Raw genomic sequence first — 23,155 nt, 5'->3', positions numbered from 1 at the left:
ACTCCAAGCCCCACAATGACAGTGACACGTGCCGGACCTATTTTTCCCATTCATTTATCATTATTATTATTTATTTGTATTTTTTTTACTGGGATGGCTAAACTGGGTTGCATTGTCTTAGAAAATCTTGATAAAGACTAGGTGGTTAAAATGGTAAATGCACAGGTTCTAAAAATTCTAATGCTCAGTTGAAGTTTTTCAATAAATTTAATTAAATTGTACACACAAAGTGAGTCTTTTTATAGCTATTTCTCCTTTTTTTTCTCCATTTTGGCTGCAGATTTTACAGAAATTGGGTATCAGTGGCAATTAAAATCGTTTTTTAGAATGAAAATGTTCCATCACTAATTTAAAAAAAATGTATGAATTTGAAACATCCAAAATGCTCAATAATCCAAGCTTTCAACAACAACAAAAAACATATTTTGAAGTTGAAATATATTACTACTGTAATTCTGAATGATCAATTAATATTTTGTATGTCAATTCAAAAATCACGTTATTGATTTTTATTTTCCAATTTATAAATATTTATTTCATATAGGCTTACCCTTAAAAAGATCTTTCATTGGTTGACTGTTCTGATTACAAATATTGTGTTTAATTGAAAATTGAATGGAAATGGCAATGTATTCTACAGTTAGGGGCACTGAGAAAGTCAAGAGAGCTGGATGTGTTAGGGATGAAGATGTTGAGGTTCTCTTTAGGAGTGATGAAGATGGATGATCGTGGATAAATCCATCAAAGGAACAACTCATGTAGGATCATTTGGAGATAAATGCAGGGAAGCCAGATTGTGAATGTGTAGATGTATTCAGCATCCTTTCAAGGATGCTGATGTTAGAGCTGGCAGGAATGAGGCTTAAGGGCAGATCAAGAGGAGGTCCACAGAAATAATGGAGAGTAGTTGGTGTGTTAGTCTTGGTAGAATAGAGGTGGGTGATTTAGCCTACTGAAGCAACCCCTGAAAAAATTAAATGAGAATAAAGGGTAAAGCTGGTCCTGATCGTAAATTAAAAATACCCTGAACCAGTATGTGAGTGTTAGTCCACATTTGGAAAAAGCATAGCTTGATGGATTTGAACATCCATCAGTAATGTATATATCTCGGGGCAAAGGTAGCCAATGGTATTCCACGAGTGGCCATATCGGATTTCCTAGCCTACCCCCTTCGCTGCACCCCTCCACAAACACCATTAAAAACGTTTTTCAGAAAAGGTTATAAGTTCTTATATATTAATCTTTGATTTAAAAAAATGATATACCCTGGTTAATTATAGGGGCATGCTTAGCTAATCAATATGATCCATATAAAGGCCTCAGATGGGGAAAAAGATCACAGTGGATCATAGAATGCTGCACCAGCTTGTTGTGCAAACTCTAAACGTCAAACACATGCGTTCTGAAGATGACGCCATCATTACGCGACCAGTTACAATTTTGCTAAATCGTAAATTCACCGGCGTGCTCCGGTTCTCGTGCATTTCAATGTCTGTATGCGCTCAACGCTACAGCTTAATTCATTTATATTAAAGGTTTAAGGTAAATTAGCTACAATTGAGCACCGACATTACAAAATAAATAAAATTTCACCAACGTCCGTTACGACTTAGACAAACTCAACTTGGTTCGGATGTGACGAGGTTAATATCGAGCGTACCCTTTAAATATATTTTAGCGGCTTTCTCTCTGAGAGCCAGCTAGCTACTGCTTGCATGTTGCTTTCCATGCTAAATGAAATACTTAATCTATTCCGAATAAAAACAAACCCACGCGGTTTTTAATCTTCTGTGACAAATTGCCACGAGGGGAAATATGAACAGTAGGCTGCAAGAGATCCGCGAGAGGCAAAAACTAAGGCGGCAACTGTTAGCCCAACAGGCAAGTACACACAGAGTCGCTGTTGTTATAGCAAACAGCTACAGTCAGCTAACATAATCATAGTTTAAGTCGAAGAAACACACTTTCTATATTTGTATCCACTCTGAATCACTCTTCTAATAGTGTTTACATCTCCATAATGGTTAATTATGAGTTAGCTACGCATTTGGCATTGCTTGCTTGCATTGTTGTCCTCAAAAACAGTCTGATTCTTCAATATACTCCCACAGTTGGGGGCAGAAAGCGCTGACAGCATTGGAGCTGTCCTTCACAGCAAGGATGAATTAAAGGAGATCGAGGAAACCAGAGAAACTTGCAGGTAGCACAACATTCATCCACGGAAAATACAAAACCCCAATAATATTTGTATGGAGCCGGTTAGAGAAACATAGTCTGTAGCTAATGGCTAATCAGTCAGAAACTATGCTATGTGACTAGTTTGTTAGAATCCAGATGTAGTTCTGGATAAAAATCACTTTCTCCATCCCTTAAAGTTGTGCATTGATCTTTGTGCATGCTGATGCAGGGATGTTGAAACAAATCATAAATATTTGTGTTGTGCAGGGCTTCATATGACAGCCTGCTCCCCTCTTCCAAAAGGAAGCAGCCGACAGAAGGAGAGGACACAGAGGAGGATGTGGAGGAACAGAAAGTGAGCACTACGTTTTCTGACTGTTACCACTACTGCGAACCTGCACATGCATAGAACGTCTGCTCTCCAGCTTAGGTCTATAGTTCTTAATTCAGTCATGTTTACTTTGTTTATTCATTTTTTTATATATAGCAAGTGTACATACATACATACAGTACAGACCAAAAGTTTGGACAGATCTTCTCATTCAAAGAGTTTTCTTTATTGTCATGACTATGAAAATTGTAGATTCAAACTGAAGGCATCACAACTATGAATTAACACATGTGGAATTATATACAGTGAGGTCAATAAGTATTTGATCACCCTGTGATTTATCAAGTTCTCCCACTAAGAAAAGATGGAGGGGTCTAAAATCTTCATCATGGGTGCATTTCCACAGTGAGAGACAGAATCTGAGGAAATATTCAGAAATCACGTTGTACAATTTTTTTAAACAATTTATTTGTATATTACTGTGACAAATAAGTATTTGATCACTTGAGTTAAACAACTTTAATATTTGGTACAGAAGCCTTTGTTAACAATTACAGAGGTTAAACGGTTCTTGTAGTTCTTCACTAGGTTTCTACACACTGCAGCAGGGATTTTGGCCCACTCCTCCATACAGATCTTCTCTAGATCTGTCAGGGTTCGGGGCTGTTGCTGAGACACACGGCGTTTCAGCTCCCTCCAAAGATTCTCTATTGGATTTAGGTCTGGAGACTGGCTAAGCCACTCCAGAACCTTGATATGCTTCTTACGGAGCCACTCCTTGGTTTTCTTGGCTGTGTGCTTCGGGTCATTGTCCTGCTGAAAGACCCAGCCACGACCCATCTTCAACGCTCTGACTGAGGTAAGGAGGTTTTTGCCCAATATATCACAATACAGAGCCACGTTCATCCTCTCCTTAATACAGTGCAGTCGTCCTGTCCCCTCTGCAGAAAAACACCCCCAGAGCATGATGCTTCCACCCCCGTGCTTCACTGTAGGTATGGTGTTCTTGGGATGATGCTCCTCCTTCTTCCTCCTCCAAACACGCCGAATGGAGTTAAGATCAATAAAGTTTTATTTTGGTCTCATCTGACCACAAGACTTTTTCCCATGACTCCTCTGGCTCATCAAGATGGTCATTGGCAAACTTCAGACGGGCCTTGACATGGGCTGACTTCAGCAGGGGAACCTTCCGTGCGATACATGATTTTAAACCATGACGTTTTAATGTATTACTTATAGTAGCCTTGGAAACGGTGGTCCCAGCTCTCTTCGGGTCATTGACCAGCTCCTCCCCTTTAGTCCTGGGCTGATTCTTCACCTTCCTTAGCATCATCGATACCCCATGAGGTGAGATCTTGCAAGGGGCCTCAGTCCGAGGGACATTGTCAGTCATCATTAGCCTCTTCCATTTTCTGACAATTGCTCCAACAGTTGTTCTTTTCTCACCAAGCTGCTTGGCAATTGCCCCATAGCCATTTCCAGCTTTGTGAAGGTCTACAATTTTGTCTCGTTTCTTTTGACAGCTCTTTGGTTTTGCCCATGTTGGTAGTTAGACTTCTGACTGATTGTGGGGGGCACAGGTGCCTTTATGGAAGCTAACCACCTCAAACAGGTGCCAATAATTTAGAATTATGAGCAGAGTGGAGTTGGACTATTTAAAAGCAGAACAGCAGGTCTTTGCTGGTCAGAAAATCTGATAATCAAGTGATCAAATACTTATTTGTCACAGTAATATACAAATACATTTTTTTTTAAATCGTACAAAGTGATTTCTGAATGTTTGAATGTTTCTTCAGATTCTGTCTCTCACTGTGGAAATGCACCTATGATGAAAACTTTAGACCCCTCCATGTTTTCTAAATGGGAGAACTTGCTAAATCACAGGGCGTTCAAATACTTATTGACCTTACTGTATATAACATATAAGTGTGAAACAACTGAAAATATGTCATATTGTAGGTTATTCAAAGCCACCTTTTGATTTTATTGTGCTTTGCACACTCTTGGCATTCTCTTGATGAGCTTCAAGAGGTAGTCACCTTAAATGGTCTTCCAACAGTCTTGAAGGAGTTCCCAGAGATGCTTAGCACTTGTTGGCCCTTTTGCCTTCACTCTGCGGTCCAGCTCACCCCAAAACATCTCGATTGGGTTCAGGTCCGGTGACTGTGGAGGCCAGGTTATCTGGCGCAGCACCCCATCATTCTCCTTCTTGGTCCAATAGCCCTTACACAGCATAGAGGTGTGTTTGGGGTCATTGTCCCATTGAAAAATAAATGATGGTCCAACTAAACGCAAATCGGATGGAATAGCATGCCGCTGCAAGATGCTGTGGTGCCATGCTGGTTCAGTATGCCTTTAATTTGGAATAAATCCCCAACAGTGTTACCAGCCAGCCCCCCCACACCATCACACCTCCTCCTCCATGCTTCACGGTGGGAACCAGGCATGTAGAGTCCATCCGTTCACCTTTTCTGCGTCGCACAAAGACACAGTGGTTGGAACCAAAAGTCTCCAATTTGGATCATCAGACCAAGGCACAGATTTCCACTGGTCTAATGTCTATTCCTTGTGTTCTTTAGCCCAAACAAGTCTCTTCTGCTTGTTGCCTTTCTTTAGCAGTGGTTTCCTAGCAGATATTCTACCATGAAGGCCTGATTCACACAGTCTTCTTGGAACAGTTGTTGTAGAGATGTGTCTGCTGCTAGAACTCTGTGTGCCATTGACCTGCTCTCTACTCTGAGCTGCTGTTAACCTGCCACTTCTGAGGCTGGTGGCTCGGATGAACTTATCCTCTGCAGCAGAGGTGACTCTTGGTTTTCCTTTACTGGGGCGGTCGGCATGTGAGCCAGTTTCTTTGTAGCGCTTGATGGTTTTTGTGACTGCACTTGGGGACACTTTCAAAGTTTTCCCAATTTTTCAGACTGACCCACCTTCTTTTCTTAAAGTAATGATGGCCACTCGTTTCTCTGTACTTAGCTGCTTTGTTCTTGCCATAATGCAAATTCTAACAGTCTTTTCAGTAGGACTATCAGCTGTGTATCCACCTGACTTCTGCACAACACAACTGATGGTCCCAACCCCATTTATAAGACAAGAAATCACACTTATTAAACCTGACAGGGCACACCTGTGAAGTGAAAAACATGTCAGGTGACTAACTCTTGAAGCTCATCAAGAGAATGCCAAGAGTGTGCAAAGCAGTAATCAAAGCCAAAGGTGGCTACTGAATACAATATAACATATTTTCAGAAGTTTCACACTTTTTTGTTATGTATATAATTCCACATGTGTTAATTCACAAATTGATGCCTTCAGTGTGAATCTACAATTTTCATAGTCATGAAAACAAAGAAAACTCTTTGAATGAAAAGGTGTGTCTAAACTTTTGGTCTGTACTGTACATACATAGCACATATAAGTCATTTGCAAATACTATGCACAAAACATATTCAGCGCTTTAGTAGGAATTTACATAGCAGTTTTTTTTATCCTAACAGAACACCCTATTTAGGAGATTGATATGACTAATATTAAATGACCTCTGGCAACTGGGTGTCACTTTAAAGCAGGGTTAACAATGAGGCTATATAAACTTTGGACAATTCAAGCCAAGGAGCAGTTTGTGGACAACTTACATTTGCAGAATCCTGTTTAGGTGTGACGTTAGTTCAGTCTGTACATATAAATAATACAAAAATACATTATTAATAATAACAAAATAAGAAAACAATATCGTATTTGATTGATTTAAAAACGTAAAAGGTGAATTTATGCTTATTGCATTTCATAAAATGGAACTAAATTGAATTAAAGGTGCATTGATTTAATTGAGAAGTATATAAAAGTTTAAGGAAACAAAACAAAAAAATGTGAAACTTGTTTCTACATGAATTTTGGATAAATGTGAACTGATGGTGGGTGACTAGTACCCACTGCACTATGTTACAGTGTAGAGACAAAGTAGTGAGTAAAAAAACAAAAAAATGTTCTTTAAGTTTTAATTCTTTTTAAGCATGTACCCTGCTCTTACTTTATATATTTTCAGAAATACTCTAATACCCCAATCCTATTTTTTAGTTTTCTTGAGAAAACAGCAGGGGGTCACATGTTAGAAACAAAACAAAATTAAACTGTGTAACACATGCACAGATTGGAAGATTGGCAACTGTCTATGGAAAATTGCAAGTCTTTTCAATATGGACGTCTGTCGCCATATTCCTTTAATTCAAAGACACAACAGGTTTCTAGTTTTGCAGTCGTCTTGTCAACCAGTCTTTCATTCGCCAATGTTTTACTTCACCTTTGCCCACCAAAAGACTCTTGTTTGCTCTTGATGTTGAGCTACAAACAAACTGAAAAGATCTACTACCACTACTGTCACAGGGGCATTCACTTTTCTTGTGTGCTTTATTTGCTACTAATATTGTGCTTTTAGCGAAAACAAAATTGCAGTGTTGTGTATTAAAGGACGTTTGTATCTTTGTCACCTGTTTTAGGATGAGGTGGAAGTGCAGCAGCCAGATGAGAGCTCTCCATATGAGGAAGTGTACAAAGATTCCAGTACTTTCTTGAAGGTTTTGGAACGTTTCTTCTTTTCTTATGAATTCTGCTGCCACAGATACCATTTATGTGGCCTTTTATCCTTTTTTTATCAGTGATTTTATTTCATGAAGCCAAACACAATTCTTTCTGAGGCAACCACATTTCTTTTTTGTAGTAGTTTTGCAAATGTTCACACGCTTCTATAAAAAACGTCTTGTATGCAACAGTTTTGCATTCTTTTTAAACCATCCTGAGGAAGTAGTGGCACATTCAATTCAAATTCATTTTATTTATAGCACCTTTCATGTAAAAAAAAAAACAAAAAAACAGCTCAAGGTGCTGTGCATAAAAACAAACAAGAATGCAGAAGACACCAATCCCCAATCATGCAATAAAATAATTAAATAAGCCCCGCACAATAAAATACACAAAGACAAACACAAGTAAAAGAGAAATGACATTAAAAAAATTAAAAAAAGAAATGTACAAAGCAAGAATAGAATCCAGAAAAAACGATGCAAAAGCTTAGTGTTTATCTCCTTTATTTAATAAAAATCCTTCAAAATGTGTAAAATTAACTGTTTAGAATTTATGGGTGACCAATTGCAATCCTCGAGGAACACCCCCTTCCAGTTATTTTGGCATCCACATCCTGTCTGCTGCTGATAACTTGAGTCAGGTGTGTTCCATCAATGCAAAGCAGCAAATGCAGAGGAAGGGGACGGGGACTGGTCACCTTTTGTTTTGTCATTGGAATGCTTGTTTTAAAGCCACCCTTTTAGGGAGAGGCTCTTTGCAAAGATTAGCATCTCGCCTGCTGGTTTTGCTATTTCAAGTCCAGGTGCATACATAATTAAAGGTTGATATATAAAATGTGCAAACCACAAAGGCTTAAAATAAAAAAATAAAAATGTGTGGAGAAAGTGCTTTGTCAGTAACACATCCGTGCGAATGAGTCGCATCTGACTTGGCGTGCGCCTTGTGATAGACAACTCTTTTCAGCTAGCTATCAAAAGCTGGAAGACGAGTTTCTTTTGACAGGTAAATTCTCTGGAGCCTGGGCGTAGCCTTTGGTATGTTCCAAACAAAGCCAAATGAATCATGCATCATTATCCCATTGGCTCTTTGTGCTGCCCTGAACACAGAAGTCCAATCTTGGGGTTGAAGACGGCAAATGTTTTCACTTCACATGAACCAGTTAGGCATTGATCCAAAGGGTTACTGCTCAAGCAGTTATGCAAAGCCTACAAAGACAGGGAAACCATCTGAATAGAATATTTGGTTAGGTTATATTATATTTATATATATATTTGGTTATGAGGTTGTCATACTGAAACTTTACCTGACTTTCCATTTTGCATGTTGTGGTTATTTGTAGTTTTCAACTAAAACAACCAGTTAAAGCAAATTTTTCTGTTGTCTTTGACTAATGAAGAGCATTTTATTTGCGTGCGTTTGCATTTAAGCCCTGTCCACATGGTATTCTTTGTGTTAAAAGTCTAGACCATTTGGTTTTCATTTGGATAACAAATTAAATATTCTGCTTTTTGCCACTGGTACAGACCTATGAGACTAACACCCACATTTTCTGTCTCTCAGAACATGCAATGTTTCTATTAGGAATCCGTTTTTGTTGTTATTTGGATGTTTTGAATAAGAGGAAATGGCGTGCAACTGAGGAATTCTGCTATAGATAATCATTATACTGACTATAGTCCAAACTTTGTAAAAATATTTGAAGGATTTTGGGCTAGATTGATTAAAAAAAAAAGAAAAGATTACTTGAACATGTATTAATCAGAGCTTAAAAATCCTAAATCGATTCATCAAATTTATGATTTTCTTTTGAAGAATTAAAGAATAAAAGTTAAGGGTAAAAATAAAAGATTTTTTGACCATTCTTATATTTAAGAACTCAAAATTTAGTTATTTTTAAATTAGTTATGAAAACCTTTTTTCGTAGCTAATCAAAATGGGTTTTAGAAGTGAAATTCAAGATCAACATTTAATTTAATCATCTTGATTCAGAAACTAAATGAGCTTGTGAACTGGTTTATGGAATTTAGAGAATACATTAGTTGTAATAAAATTCATTTATTCCACTGTTTTCTCTTTTGCATAGATGCTAAATAAAAAAACATTGGGAATTTATGACAATGACTTGTTTTTGTAGAGTTTTTAGTTGAAAACTTTACACAAATTGACTTTCTTTCAAGTTTTAAAAAGGTTCACATTTTTTTTCTTTTGATCCTTTCTTCTCTCTTCTCCTCCCTTCATCCTCAGGGTACCCAGAGTCTGAACCCTCACAATGATTACTGTCAGCACTTTGTGGACACCGGACACAGACCACAAAACTTCATAAGAGACGTCGGTGCGTATTTACCTCTTCCTGAGTGTTAATAATCGTCTGCATGTCCGCTTATTACTTTGGACTTGTGGTTTGGAAGGTTTGGCTGACCGATTTGAAGAATACCCCAAACTGCGGGAGTTGATAAGACTCAAAGACGAGCTGATCGCCAGCACCAACACCCCTCCCATGTATGTCACACGATGACATGAATGTCACCTTTTGCACACTTCTTTTAACCTGTAATGTTTATGGTGAGATGTCTGGTGAGAATTACTCAGGGTGTGGGTCTGTGTGTTTCAGGTACCTCCAGGCTGATCCAGAGCACTTTGACCTGCGGGAACTGAAGAGCCAGTTTGATGTGATTTTGCTTGAGCCTCCTTTAGAGGAATATTACAGAGAATCAGGCATCAGCCACACAGAGCGCTTTTGGACTTGGGATGATGTACGTTTAGTTAGTTTTCTTTCGTGCTAATATTGTAGTTTCTGGACTTCTACAAGGATCAGTAATGATTCTATTCATCATCATTCAAATGTGAATCTGAGGATCAGGTTAAAGTCCAACAATTCCAGAAGGAGGCCCCACATTTTTCTCATCCTTTTATTTATTTATCAATGCAAGTTGTATTTTTTTAGCACCTTTAAGGCCATCTCATACCCATCTCTTTCCTGCTGCAGATCATGAGATTAGAGATTGAGGAGATATCGGACCTGCGCTCCTTCGTCTTCCTGTGGTGTGGCTCTGGGGAGGGACTGGACTTGGGCAGAATGGTAATACCGTCCAAATGAATGCACTGAACGCCCCACGCCTGTTACGAGAAGAGAGGATTACCAAGTTATAAATGGGAACTATTTATGCCTTTTTTTAATTTCCTTGTTCCTTGACGGGTATTATAAGTCACGCCCATTTATTCGTCTTTGAAATTCTTTCTGCCCGTAAATTAGTTAAATAAAGGTGTGAACAGATCCCTCAGAATGGTATGTATGAAAATTACATGTTCCCCGCTGACCTTTCAAGCATCATGTGATGTACTCTATTGAAACCATCCAGCCTCATGTCAAACAAGCAGGGAAAATGAAAAAACAAAGACATTATTTTGACATGACTGATACTCAGAGGTTTAGAACTTATCAGTGAGACGGCATGACTACCTCGCCTCATGCTAAAAAAAATTCTAAGAATGCCTAAGTTAATGTCAAAGTCAAATGTCAAACCTGTGGAGATGACAGCTTTAGAAGAAGGGCAATTCAAATGACGAAGTCTCACTTTTAAGGAGGCGGCAAAAGTAAAGACCTTTAAATAGAGTACTTTTTTATTAGAAGTCATTTGTTTTATCAGAAATGATTCAGAAAATTCTGAACTCGGATAAAAATAAAAACAACAAAAGAATTTCATTCCAGTTTTGTTTTTCTTTAAACAGATGCTATAGCTGTCGTGTTGACACCTGCATTTCAATAATATCAATTTACTGCAGCTTCATTTCTATTTGATCTAAAACCAAATGTATTTAGTTTCTGAACCCCAACCAGAATAAAGTGGATACGGAGAAGAGAATGCAGGTTTCTTGTTGTATGTCGTTGGATTCTTCATGTGTACATTTTAATGGCTTGTTCTTGTTCCAGTGCCTGCGAAAATGGGGGTTCAGGAGGTGTGAGGACATCTGCTGGATCAAGACCAATAAGAACAATCCTGGCAAGACCAAAGCCCTGGATCCAAAGGCAGTCTTCCAGAGGACCAAGGTGAAATGTCACAGAAAAAACAAAACCGTGACCACAAAAACAAATGTATAATAATGCCAAACAAAAGCATCAATCCATCTCTGAATTGATATTGAATATAAGGATAGAAAAAAGTTCTAGAATACATGTGGCCAATCAGAACTAGTGTATGACATACCTTTTTTTTCTGCTGTGAAGTGCACGGTTGCATAAAGACGTAACATTCCTTGTAGCCTAGTTTTGCTCATCTGCCGTCTTGTTAAGAAACAGAAAATCATCCCAGTTGCATGTGATTAAGAGGAGCTTTTAGAAATGGAAATTGTCATACAAAAGTGACTTGGACATAACTGTGTGGCAAGTTTTATTCTTGCAAATTTTCTGTTGAAATGAAATATGTAATGGCAAATGCTAAAGATTAACTGCTGACCAAAAAAAAAAACCTTAGCTGCCAGACCATAATATTATAGCCTAATGGTCTGAGTCAGCCTGTCCTTATAGTAGAATAGATGTAATTTAGTCTCAACTGTATTTCATGCATTTTGCAATGTCATTTGTAGTGGGCTTTATGTAATTTTGCTGCAAAGTTGGGCCGCAAAGTTGTCACCATAAAACTAGTCACTAAGCATGTGAGTTGTTGCCATGACAACAACTCACAAATATGTTTTGAACTTCAGCTCCAAAGTGCATGTTTGCATCTACACGTCGAGGATTCCTATCACCTGTACTTGTGGGGATATTAAAATGATGAAATCCATAATTGATGGCAAAATTTTGATAATCATAATTTTCTTTTTCTGTAAACAACCTTTTTTTTTTTGTTTTTGCATTTGTTTTCCCAAAAGAACTAGAGATGAAAGGCACAAACGCCACACAATAGTTAACCGAATCATTTTGCATTTCTCACGTCTGATTACTTAGTAATTAAGAGAGTGTTTCAACCTTTTTTATATAACGTGCGTGGAGGAAAAAAACATAACAAGAAAAAGACACTGCATCGATGGGGGAAAAAGGCTACAAATGGCAACAAGGAAAAGCAGGCATAGGGGTAGCAGGCGGTTCCTTGGTATCTGGTAGTTTGTTTACTCTGGTTTCTGTCTTGATTTCCTTGTCATATTCTGAGCCAAACAGCAACAGCGTGTTGCATAAACAACCAATTTGTGTGAATATTCTCTTCCAAGAAAGGTGTTTAAGTTATTTCAGTGACGTCAGAACGAATACTGTTCTCTCTAAAATGTCAAGTTAAGCTGACAGCTCTGTGTAGATGTGGTGCATCACTACAACATATCAAATATATATATATATGCTTTCAGGAGCACTGCCTGATGGGAATCAAAGGAACAGTCCGCAGGAGTACGGATGGAGACTTTATCCATGCCAATGTGGATATTGACCTAATCATCACGGAGGAGCCAGAGATGGGAAATGTTGAAAAGCCCGTTGAGATCTTTCACATCATCGAGCATTTCTGTTTGGGCCGCAGAAGGCTGCATTTGTTTGGGCGAGACTCGACCATCAGACCAGGTAAAACGAAGAGATGCGAAAACGCTCCCATTTTTTTGTTCTGTACTCATCCTTTTGTGTTGGGTTCTTTTACGTCCAGGCTGGCTAACGGTTGGTCCTAATTTGACAAACACCAACTTTAACCCAGAGACGTACGCGTCGCATTTTGCTTCGCCCGACTCCTACCTGTCCGGCTGCACCGAGGAAATCGAGAGGCTGCGGCCCAAGTCTCCCGTGAAGCTGAAGTCTGACCGTGGGGGCGGAGCGCCCAGAGGCGGACGTGGAGGACCAAATGCTGGAAGGGGCGGAGACCGGGGACGAGAAAGAAACCGTCCAAATTTCAGGGGTGACAGGGGGGGGTTCCGAGGAAGGGGAGGGCTACATAGAGGGTTTCAACCTCGATAGAGGAAGACTGAAGTAGTTACACAGGATTTTGTTTTTCTTTTCTATCACAGTTAATGTGAATAAACTTCTTAATTCATTGTGGTCTGGGTCAGACATATTAGGACCTAAATAAACTTTTTTATGCTAAGCTTCAGCGTTCCTTTCTTTCTTTAACAGGTTTTTATCATTACGCCCATTTACTAAGAGTTACGGTAGTTAAATAAAAACATTGGGCTGTTTGTGAATATATATATATATGTATATATAATTTATTGTATTTTTAGCAATCTCTAAAGCTCTTTTAAACTCTTTTGAACTTTTTAGATTAGTAACTATGGGTGTTGTCCTGTTCATGCACTTCCTGCATGCTCTAGGTATTTTTACGTGTTGGAGAAGGAGTGGCCCATTTGGGGAATGGTGCACCTCCCTGGAGCTTCAGGTGGCGTCTTGCAGCCAGGTTTAAAAGAAGGGAAAATAAACTAAAATAAAGTCATTTGTGTACATGTTAAAAAGCTAGTTAAAAAAATGCAATTTCATGTTTTATTCTATCTGCAAATGCTGTTCTTAATGCATTTGTGTTGTATAGAAAGATGGGCAGCTCAGCTACGTTTTGTTTAAAGTACTTGACCCCAGGCGCCTCAGAAAGAGGCAGAACAGTTTGAATAGGAAGTCCAGCACACAAACATGCGAAAGACAATTAGGAGTCACACAAAACACCATCTTTATAAGGTGATGTTATGGAATTTGGATGAACTCTATCAGATTTCCAGTGTGGAAGCAGATAGTTTAACATCTTAACATTTAAAAAAGTATTTTTAAGTCATCTAATATTTGTGTTTTGGTGTCATAAATTAGCAAGCTAGACTAAAATTTTGTAAAAGAATTGTTTTTAAAAAGGATTTTCTTTTTTTTACCTGACTCAATGTTTCTGTAGAACCGGGTTTTTCCTTGAACATATTATAGCCTCTCAGTCGGATGGTAAAATAAGACAAGCAAATTTGCTTTATAAGAACAACAATATAATGTAATACTTTAGTTTTTAAAAAGCAGAAGACTATAAATAATTGTAAAAAGTATTTTTTTTGGTAACAGTTATAAATAAAAGAGCAGTTGTTCATCACACACAAAGAGGGTCAAAAAGAAGCAGCAGGTGTTGTCAAAGCAATAGTATTCATTGAAATAAACATTGTACACTATAATTTAAAAGTAACTTTTATTTAAAGAGCTGTCTTTAAAGTATTTTCCCCACCCAATCTTTAAGAAAGCATTTGCCTTTCTGCCAGTGGAGATAGGTTTGATTTAAAGCTATTTGGCTGCATGCCTGTGTTCACGCATTTCCTGCATGCTGCAACTTTTGAAAATGTCAGATTAAAGGAGTGGCTCCCCACGGGGAATGTCACCGACGTGCTGCATTATTTTCTACACACTATTGTTATGCTGTTCAAAAACAAGAACAGAAACAAGAGCGAGTTCAATCAGGGGAATTACGGGGATTTAAAAGTTAGATAAAAGAAAAGAAAGAGAAAAAATACGAAAAAAAGGACATGAACTACTTCAGTATCTGCCATTGTTGTGACTTGGAAATGTTTTAAAAGGACTGCAAATGTCATAACTGTTGTCAAAATAGAAGAAATATTCCAAAAATAATTTTTAACTTCTTTAAAAATATGTTTTTCATGAAAAATCTGCAATTTAAGATGTCTTTGTTTCACAGGCAATATTCATCAGAATTATCTTTAATTTATTTATGATCTAACTGCTGTTTTAAATATAGTTATTGTAAGCTATGGTAAAAAGGTAATCAATATAGTTCTATTCTATTCTATTCTATTTGTATATCTAACAGAGGAGCAAGTACCATCGATGAAGTGATTTCCCATATACTTGCAAACGAAAAAGCAAAATAGAGAATCTGTTATTATCTACACATAGCCAAAGAATACTGTTTTCTTTAGTTTCCTGTTTAACCATTAATTCAACCCAATCAGTTAAATGTATGCTTCATAAAGTGATGTTTTCACATGATTTGAATTCCTGGTACTAACTCACAGGGAAAGAACAGCACAGAGGGGGATGAACTGAAACTAAATTGTTAAAACGGCTTAAATGATTGCCTGAAAGCAACCAATGCCTACTGTAAATGCCTTTTTTTAGATTTGTCAAACAAAAAAGAAAAGATAACACACATATAGTAGACACTTTATCCTGGATTATGGGGTTGCTGGAGCCAATCCAGGTAAGGTGGGGCAGAGACGGGGTGAACTCAGGACAGGACAGCAGTCCATCGTTGGCCCACACACAGACAAGACAGCCACTCATACTCCTCACTCCTCAGCCTCAATTTAAAGCAATTGTTACCCTTTTTGTTGATATCAGACAAACTTACATTTTAAACTACCCACTCCACTTGACCCAGTGAAAACCCAGCCTTACAGAAGACAAACTGGGGAAATTTGTTGTTGCAATCTTTTTGTAATTTATTGAAAAACAAAATTCCAATTGCTCAAGGAAATTCCTATCCTGCTAGGTATTGTCAACGTTCAGGTTTTTTTTTTCTTTCTGTCTGACATAGTGGGTCATGCTGTGAGCTGGAAATAGTTACTAAACTGCCCGGAAGAAGAAAAAGTCAAGTAGGTGATGTGTGAGGTCACAAAAGTCCTTCTGTCTCATTTTGGTTTGTCCAGTTTATCTCGTTTAACGTTGATGCAATTTTTTTAACTTAAAAAAAAACAACTGTTTCTCATTCAGTAATCTGACGTGAACATTTCTATTCTCAAAAGAACCACTAATCCTTGAAAGCTCAGAAATGGATAAGGCCTCTGAAGCTGTCTGTCCTGTACTATACCAAACATTGGAGTGGTGTAGAGCTCTGTTTAAACAAACCGTTTTGTCCTGTTGCAGCTTCCGTTGTCCTTTATGTCTTCAACCATCAGAGATAACACCATGCGACAGCTTTTGCTGGGTAAAGGTGTTGTTGGTTTTGACCTCACTCAATGTTTTTTAGGAAAAGTCTATATTTTTTCTCATATTGATGCCACACTGTTTCATGTTCTTCTTCTTTGACACTTTACCTACCCAACCAGGAATAAACAAAAAACATAATAATAATCTGCTGCTTATAGTAATGCACACAATCAATGTATTTAAAATCTTTTCTAAATGTGCTCTTCCACTTTGTTGAGGAGGCATTTAAAGGGTTAACATGTTCTAATTATTTTCTGAGCAAGGTATCTAAAAAATGAACTTTTATTCGAATTTTGTTTTTGTGTGAGCAAAATCAAAATTGGCCAGGAAGAAAATTCATTCCCCACAATCATTTCAGTCTGATTTTAACTCATCGACAGACACATCAAAGGAGAATGTATTCAAGAGAAGAATCAGTGAGGAGTGTCAAAGACTGTTGCCCTAAAGTGAACCCTAACACCAAAATTACTTTACTATAAATTACAAACACTTTGAAAAGCCCTGTTCACATTTGTCTAAATTGAAAAGTGCTGCCAATTGACGGGTTAATTTTATTGTTCTGGGTTTGTTTACTGAGGTGGTTGGCACCTTTGACTCTATATGAAATCTGGACTATGTTCCCTTCCCTCTCGGGTTCCAGATAGGAAGTTGTTCACTTTGTTTAAGTTCTAAACTACCTAAACTTATCTTTACTGGAGCATAGAAAATTTTTGCATGTTTTTGGGGGGAGAAGTAATGGTTAGAAGGGATCGCCACCAAACTGAAAGGAGGAAATTTGGATCCAACACAGAAAGTTTTCAGCAGCCAGTCCAAAAAAAGAATAGTAAAACTTTGCCACTAGTCTGACACTTGCCTTTTAGCCGTAACAAGAATTTTTCTTTACATTAAATGTTTTAATAAGAGTTTTGAATAGAAACAGTAAGTCATAACAACAGCTTAATTGTATTGTTAGGATTTCTTCTTTGTTTTGTGTTTTTGTACATTTCAATACTGACGGGCAAGAGCAAACGTCATAGGTCAAACGAAAACAGTAAAGTCACGCTACATCACAGATGACTCAGAGGGATTAAAGTCCTGTCAGTCTAGAAATTCAATCTCGGGTCTTTTATATCATTTATCTAGCAAAATGCCGTATCGACAGCCTGCTTTCTGTAAATGAGTTTAGCTCCCTGTTAGCAACTTCTTCTGCATCGTTGCCCAAGTGCGTTTTACATTAAACAATAAAGCTCACTTTGTTAGATGGACCTTCAGGCACTGGGAGTTATTTTGCAATGTGACAAGGAAAAGGAGTGACACATGAGCATCTTGTGGAACTGGCTACTGGCTAGCTGTCAGACCAAACTTTTTTTTTTTTCTCAGACGCTCACAAGGGTGGATGATTGACAGTAATTACTAGCTGCCAAAGTTTTTGTCGCTCAAAACATTCAATTGTTCTGCAAGTGTTCTAATCATGAGAGGTTGGTTAAATGTTAGTATTATGTATACAAACAATAATGTTTATTCTGTTTCACTCACCTTCAAATATGGTATTTTTTCATGTTTTGTAAAAATGCTTACAATAGAATACACTTTTAATGTAGAATTTTTGCTCTATGAAGGTTTATATCAACTAAAAACATGAAAATAGTGAATTTATTGCTAAATTTGTCGCATATGAAGTCCTCTGCTGTGGCAAATACTGCACAAGAAAAGCAGACGTGAAGAATAGTAAAAGTATAGCTGCCAAATTCGGATATATGCTTTCTTAAAAGTTTGGGTATATTTAAACCTAAAACAATTAATTGCAAGGATCTTTTGGCAGTTTTATTGTTTTTCTTGCAGCTTAAAATTTAGTAAAGTCCGTTTAACATCAGTTAAAAAAAAAGTGTAATGGGAAGGAAAGAGAAATCAGACTAACTGACTTTTTACCAACAGTAAATGGACAGTCGTATATTAGCTGTTTTTACAGAGTTGAGAGGATATATTTAGCCTTCAACGGGATGTAGACTTTTGATCTGTGGTGTTTGGGTGGTTCAACTTTTCATTTAAAAGGAATACAACAAATACTTTTATTTAACTTCTAACCGTAAAAACGATGAAAAGGTTGTAGCAAAATGAAACGTTTTTTAAAGGATATACAGTATAACATTTTTCAAAAGTTATTGGATAGTATAAACTCATGAATACTGCAGTTAATCACCATCAGAAAGCATAAATAAACATTTGCACTAAAACCTACAAATAATGTATGGCCGAGGTTCTTATAGGATTTCCTTGAATAAAGAGGTAAGTAAAGTTTACAGAGGCTCAGTCTTAGATAACATGAAAAAAGGGATTCATCACAGGATACAATAAAGTTTAATTTTACATTCATTTAATTGTTGAGCATTTAGCACACCAGAAAGCAGTCTCACACCCTGGATTATCTTCTTACGAAGATGTTAATTCGTGTTTGTTATTTTTGGGTCATTGCGTGTCATGACTTGCTTGCCCTTTAGTCTGACTGAAGCAGCTGTCAATACAATGAATGCTGATTTATCATCATTGTGGCCCAAAATGGAACATTTGTTAGTTTAAAAAGTCAGACTAAAGGTGTTTTTATTTGGATAATTCACACACAAACACGTTTAAATTATTTCTTAAATTAATGTTGTTTAAGCACAACATTCTTTATATGAGCAAAATCTATGAACAGTTTTTGAAGAAATAAAAAACACAATACTTTGCATTTCGGTCCAAAGCCGATATAAAAATCTGCTGATTTATCTTGATTGCTTCAAGACTCGAGACAAGACTTCACCACTGTACAGCGTGGCATAGCAATGCAAGGCTGCTTTTCTCCTCTTCAGAATCCGCTGGAAATACATTAAGGTTGAAGAGTTATATGATCAAAAGAATGTAAACAGTGGAGCTAAAGCCGTGGCGTTAAAGAGTTAATTGGTTTGTTTTCAAGGTCTTTCTACTCAAATCTGGACTTATGTTTGCGGTCATCACCTTGCTGCAGTATGAACACCTCACGAAGCACATGAAGCTACAGAATGCTGCAGCCACGTTTGCTAAAGATACGTCTCACTCTGCTCCAATCAGCAACCCTTTAGTCGCCAGAGCAGGGATGTTTCTTTATACCGCAAGATTCCTTTCTCCCTTTAATGCTTTAAAATGTCAACAAAGTTACTTCCAAGAAAACCCAGAAATGGAAAAGAAAAGTCGGTTAAAACACTACACTAAACCAGACTGTCAGGATGAACCTCAGGGCAACATAGTGAAATCTGAGTACTGACACTCCCCATCCAGCATGATCAAAGGGACAAAACAAAATGAAACAAAAAAGATGAGTCCAAATGAGTCAATTTTAACCATCAAGTATTAAAAAAAACTTTTTTTTTTCTTTTTGTACATTTTAGTACATATTTATAATCCAGAAATTTGCTAATCAGGACAAAAAAAATCAAATTTAGGTGCCGAATTTACAAGAAGAAACTGAAATCCTCAAAAGTGTCCAAAACTGATTTAAATGCATTAATAAAAAATGATTAAACTTAAAAAGATAAAGTAGATATTGCTTATTTTGCTCAGGGTTACCTTGCATAATCTTTTGTTATGTCCCATTTGCCTTTAGTTCTCTTACCTACATTTCATTCAGCCCAGCCCAGCTATATTTAGCTTGACAAACACACAGAAACACTGAGCTGAATGAAAAAAGAAAAGAAAAAAGATCTCCTGGGCGGATTATCCCCCGAGCAAACTTTGTCTTCATGAGGAGGGATGGCATGGATGGTATTGTTGTTCTTATCCTGGCGAAACAAAGCACTGTCTTTCCCTATTATATGAAAAACTACCACAATAGAAGGTTTAATAGCTTGGCATATGTCTGTCTGCACATAGCTTTTGTCAACATGAAAGCGTTAGTGAATTATGTGTACAAAGCTTTGAAGGTGTGTAGATGACAGAGTTGCGTTTTCAAGTAAGCCAGTGGCGCATTAGAGCATCTGTTCAAGATTCTAGAGAAAGGTGCCTCTTTATTACCTGAAATGTGTACTTTTATCTGTAAGGTTGTTTTTGTCTAATGACTCATCTCAACAATTTGATTGATATCATATTTAGTAGTTGTTGATCCAATTCATAGTTCATATTGGTTAATTTTATACAATCTGATTCAATGACCTAAAATCAATCCGGGACATTTTTAGTCAAAGGTCCAGCCAGTGGGACTCAGAGATAAATACCTGGGTACTGAACAGTGCAGCTGAAGTTTTTCCACATTTCTTGTATTTCTTGCAAGATAATCAAATATAAATCACATATGTGTACAAACAAACACGTAAACAAAACTGAATGGCAAATCCATTCACATTTTTAGTTCCATAAAGTTCAGCCCATGTTTTTCCACATGAAAATAATACAAACAGAACATTATTGGAACATTCTAGAACACTGTAACAATGATGGCTTGATCATTTTTTTGCTGACATTACATGTGTGTTGTCCACTGTGATGCACTTGTTCATTTTTATTATTATAATAAACACACCGCCAATTAATATAGTTTTGAAACAATTTTTTAATGGCAAAGGTTGATTCTATTAACATCTTGCCTCAGACAGATCAATCTGGTTGGACTGTGAGATCATATGTGCTATCTTAGATGAACCCACCCTTACATTGACGTGTTCTCCCTACCATGACAAAGGTGGATAAAGGTGGAAAGATTTCATGTAATCCATGGACACCAGTGAGGTTCACAAATCATTGAAGAAAAAAGGTTCAGCGCACTGTCTAGTGGGTCTAGATGACCCAACTCCCAATGTTAAAGTGCCTAGGATAGCACAAGGGTTACGTTGATTCATTGTTACACCCCTACTAGATTGAATATTTTAGGTGAAATTTTTGTTCATTTACATTTTTAGTTGTGTTAAAAAGAACCTTTACATAGATCAGTACTATTATTAAATTGTAGTGTTAGATCTCCATACAGGAACTTAAAAATTTTAAATTGTGCAGTAAGTTTCCCCACACTGCTTTGCACCAGAAGTTCATGAGGAAGAAAAAAAAGAATGTGAACTGAGTAAGCCTGCATCTTATCAGCAACCACTCAATAGATGGTAATTACATCCTTGAGTTTTGGCACAATCGGTAGAGGACATTTCTGAAAAGGAAATTCTCTTCCTTAAACCTTTTCCAACCTGTGTTGTGAGTAAATTCACAGCACTTCTTCCTCTTCTGCAATTGCTCCAGTGTGACACGTTTTTCTGTTTTGGATTTAAGAGCGTACCAGAAGACAAAAGAAAGACCTTTAATGTCTATCCCAGTTAAGGCAACTGACTTTTTTGAACACCAATATTCCCTGAGCACATTAACACTTTTTGGTTGAAGTACTAAAAAGGGATCTCAACAAATAAGTATGTGCTGCAATGACTTGGGCATTTCACATTAAACCTCTGAAAAAAACATTTACCTCATGCATGACAGACTTCTGACACACTTAAGGGTAGCAGCTTGTTTCACTTGTTCCTGTTGTTTCAGTTTTTTATTTACTTGTCTTGTTCAGTTCTAGCAAAGTATAATTTTTTTTTCGTTCAGAAAGACACAGTTGAGAAAACAGATAAGACCAGAAGGCATCTTGTGTGGGACAGATTTTACTGTTACTTGCAAATGGTAAATGGTAAATGGCGTATACTTATATAGCGCTTTCTACCTTCTTATGAAGGCCCAAAGTGCTTTACAGTCACAGTCCCATTCACCCATGCACACACACATTCACACACTGATGGCGGCTCTGCTGCCAAACACTGGCGCCAACCTCCCACCAGAGGCAAGGTGGGGTTCAGTGTCTTGCCCAAGGACACTTCGGCACATGGGCGTGCAAGGCGGGAATCGAACCTGCAATCTTAGGATCATGAGTCGACCGCCCTACCGCCGCACCACGGCCGCCCAACAACAAGGGGGGTTAAGAATCTTCAGACATACAATATTTATTTTAGTGTAAACCCCTTTTGTATTTGAGGCTAAGCTTTATTTAAAATAACTATATTTATATGCATTTCCTGTTGGACCGAACAAAAAAAAAAGAAAAAGATTAAGATAGGGGAGATGGAAGGGGGTGGGAGCAGTTAGTTAATACATACATGATAGTGTCATAAGTAAATTGCATGACTTAGTTCTCACATACACACACTAACAAATAGTAGGCACACAACAATTTACTGGTTTTAAGTGTATCTCACAGGGCGCACTGACTGAAATTTAGTTATGCACAGAGACACACAAGATTTGCATTTCCAACATTATTGGAGAGGGGTGTTAAAAACATTACCCACCCAGTCTGGTGACCATCCCCCTCTCGCTGTGTGCATACATGATTGTTTACTAAAGAAGTGCTATTAAAATTGGTGGACCAGAGTGATACAGACTACTCTATTCTCCAACAGTGGAATCTGAACGCCTTAATCAGTTCTTGCCCTCATTCTCTCCACTGCATTACTTATTGTGTGCACGATAAAATACCCATTAAAATAAAGCAGTTTGCAGCTGTAATCCCTTGCACAATCTGTTTTAGTAAATATTCATATCCAAACTAAATACTTGTTGCATGTCCAAATAATTTTGCACTCATTATTTGGGATTTTAGTAAGTAGAGGACTGTGCTATAAGTTAAAATGATTTTATATAGCATTCGACATTTTATTGAAACATTCATTCATCATCTTCTTTACTGTTATTCCCTTTTGGGGTCATGGGGTTGCTGGAGCCTATCCTGGCCACTTGGGCGTAGGCAAGGGATGCCCTGGACTGGTCGCCAGTCTGTCGCAGGGCAGAATATCCTCAATCACACATCCATTTGCTCTCACACTCACACCTATGGACAATTTAGAGTTGCCAATCAACCTATGAAGCATGTTTTTGGATGGTGGGAGGAAGCTGGAGATCCCGGAGGAAACCCATGCATGCATGGGGAGAACATGCTAACTCCACACAGAAAGGTCCGCCATTGATGTTGTGTTTTTCATGTCCCCCAGCTGGGACTTGAACCAGGGGCCTTCTTGCTGTGAGGCAAGAGCGCTAAACACTGCGCCACAGTGCAGCCCTCTATCTATCTATCTATCTGTCTGTCTGTCTGTCTGTCTGTCTGTCTGTCTGTCTGTCTGTCTGTCTGTCTGTCTGTCTGTCTGTCTGTCTGTCTGTCTGTCTGTGGTTAAGTTTTGATTTTATAT

General features: G+C 37.7%; 1 protein-coding gene across 2 annotated transcripts; it reads left to right on the top strand.

Annotated features, from left to right (window-relative positions):
• The first annotated feature begins 1,430 nt into the window (after positions 1–1,430).
• On the top strand, positions 1,431–13,149 carry LOC144981213 (N(6)-adenosine-methyltransferase non-catalytic subunit METTL14-like). Of its 2 annotated transcripts, none has more exons than XM_078953251.1 (11): positions 1,431–1,881; positions 2,112–2,200; positions 2,482–2,533; positions 7,006–7,083; positions 9,335–9,422; positions 9,499–9,589; positions 9,702–9,843; positions 10,077–10,169; positions 11,022–11,138; positions 12,428–12,638; positions 12,718–13,149. In XM_078953251.1, the coding sequence occupies exons 1-11, from the start codon at positions 1,816–1,818 to the stop codon at positions 13,020–13,022; spliced, it is 1,332 nt and encodes a 443-aa protein (XP_078809377.1). In that variant the 5' UTR covers positions 1,431–1,815; the 3' UTR covers positions 13,023–13,149. The 2 variants fall into 2 exon arrangements, with proteins under 2 accessions (XP_078809377.1, XP_078809374.1); XM_078953248.1 differs by having other exon boundaries at positions 2,446–2,533.
• The last annotated feature ends 10,006 nt before the right edge of the window (positions 13,150–23,155 follow it).

The sequence above is a fragment of the Oryzias latipes genome, chromosome 1, assembly GCF_053564925.1.
Source record: "Oryzias latipes strain Hd-rR chromosome 1, Olatipes_Hd-rR_3.1".
NCBI lineage: Eukaryota > Metazoa > Chordata > Actinopteri > Beloniformes > Adrianichthyidae > Oryzias > Oryzias latipes.
This window is presented reverse-complemented; position numbering and strand designations above follow the sequence as displayed.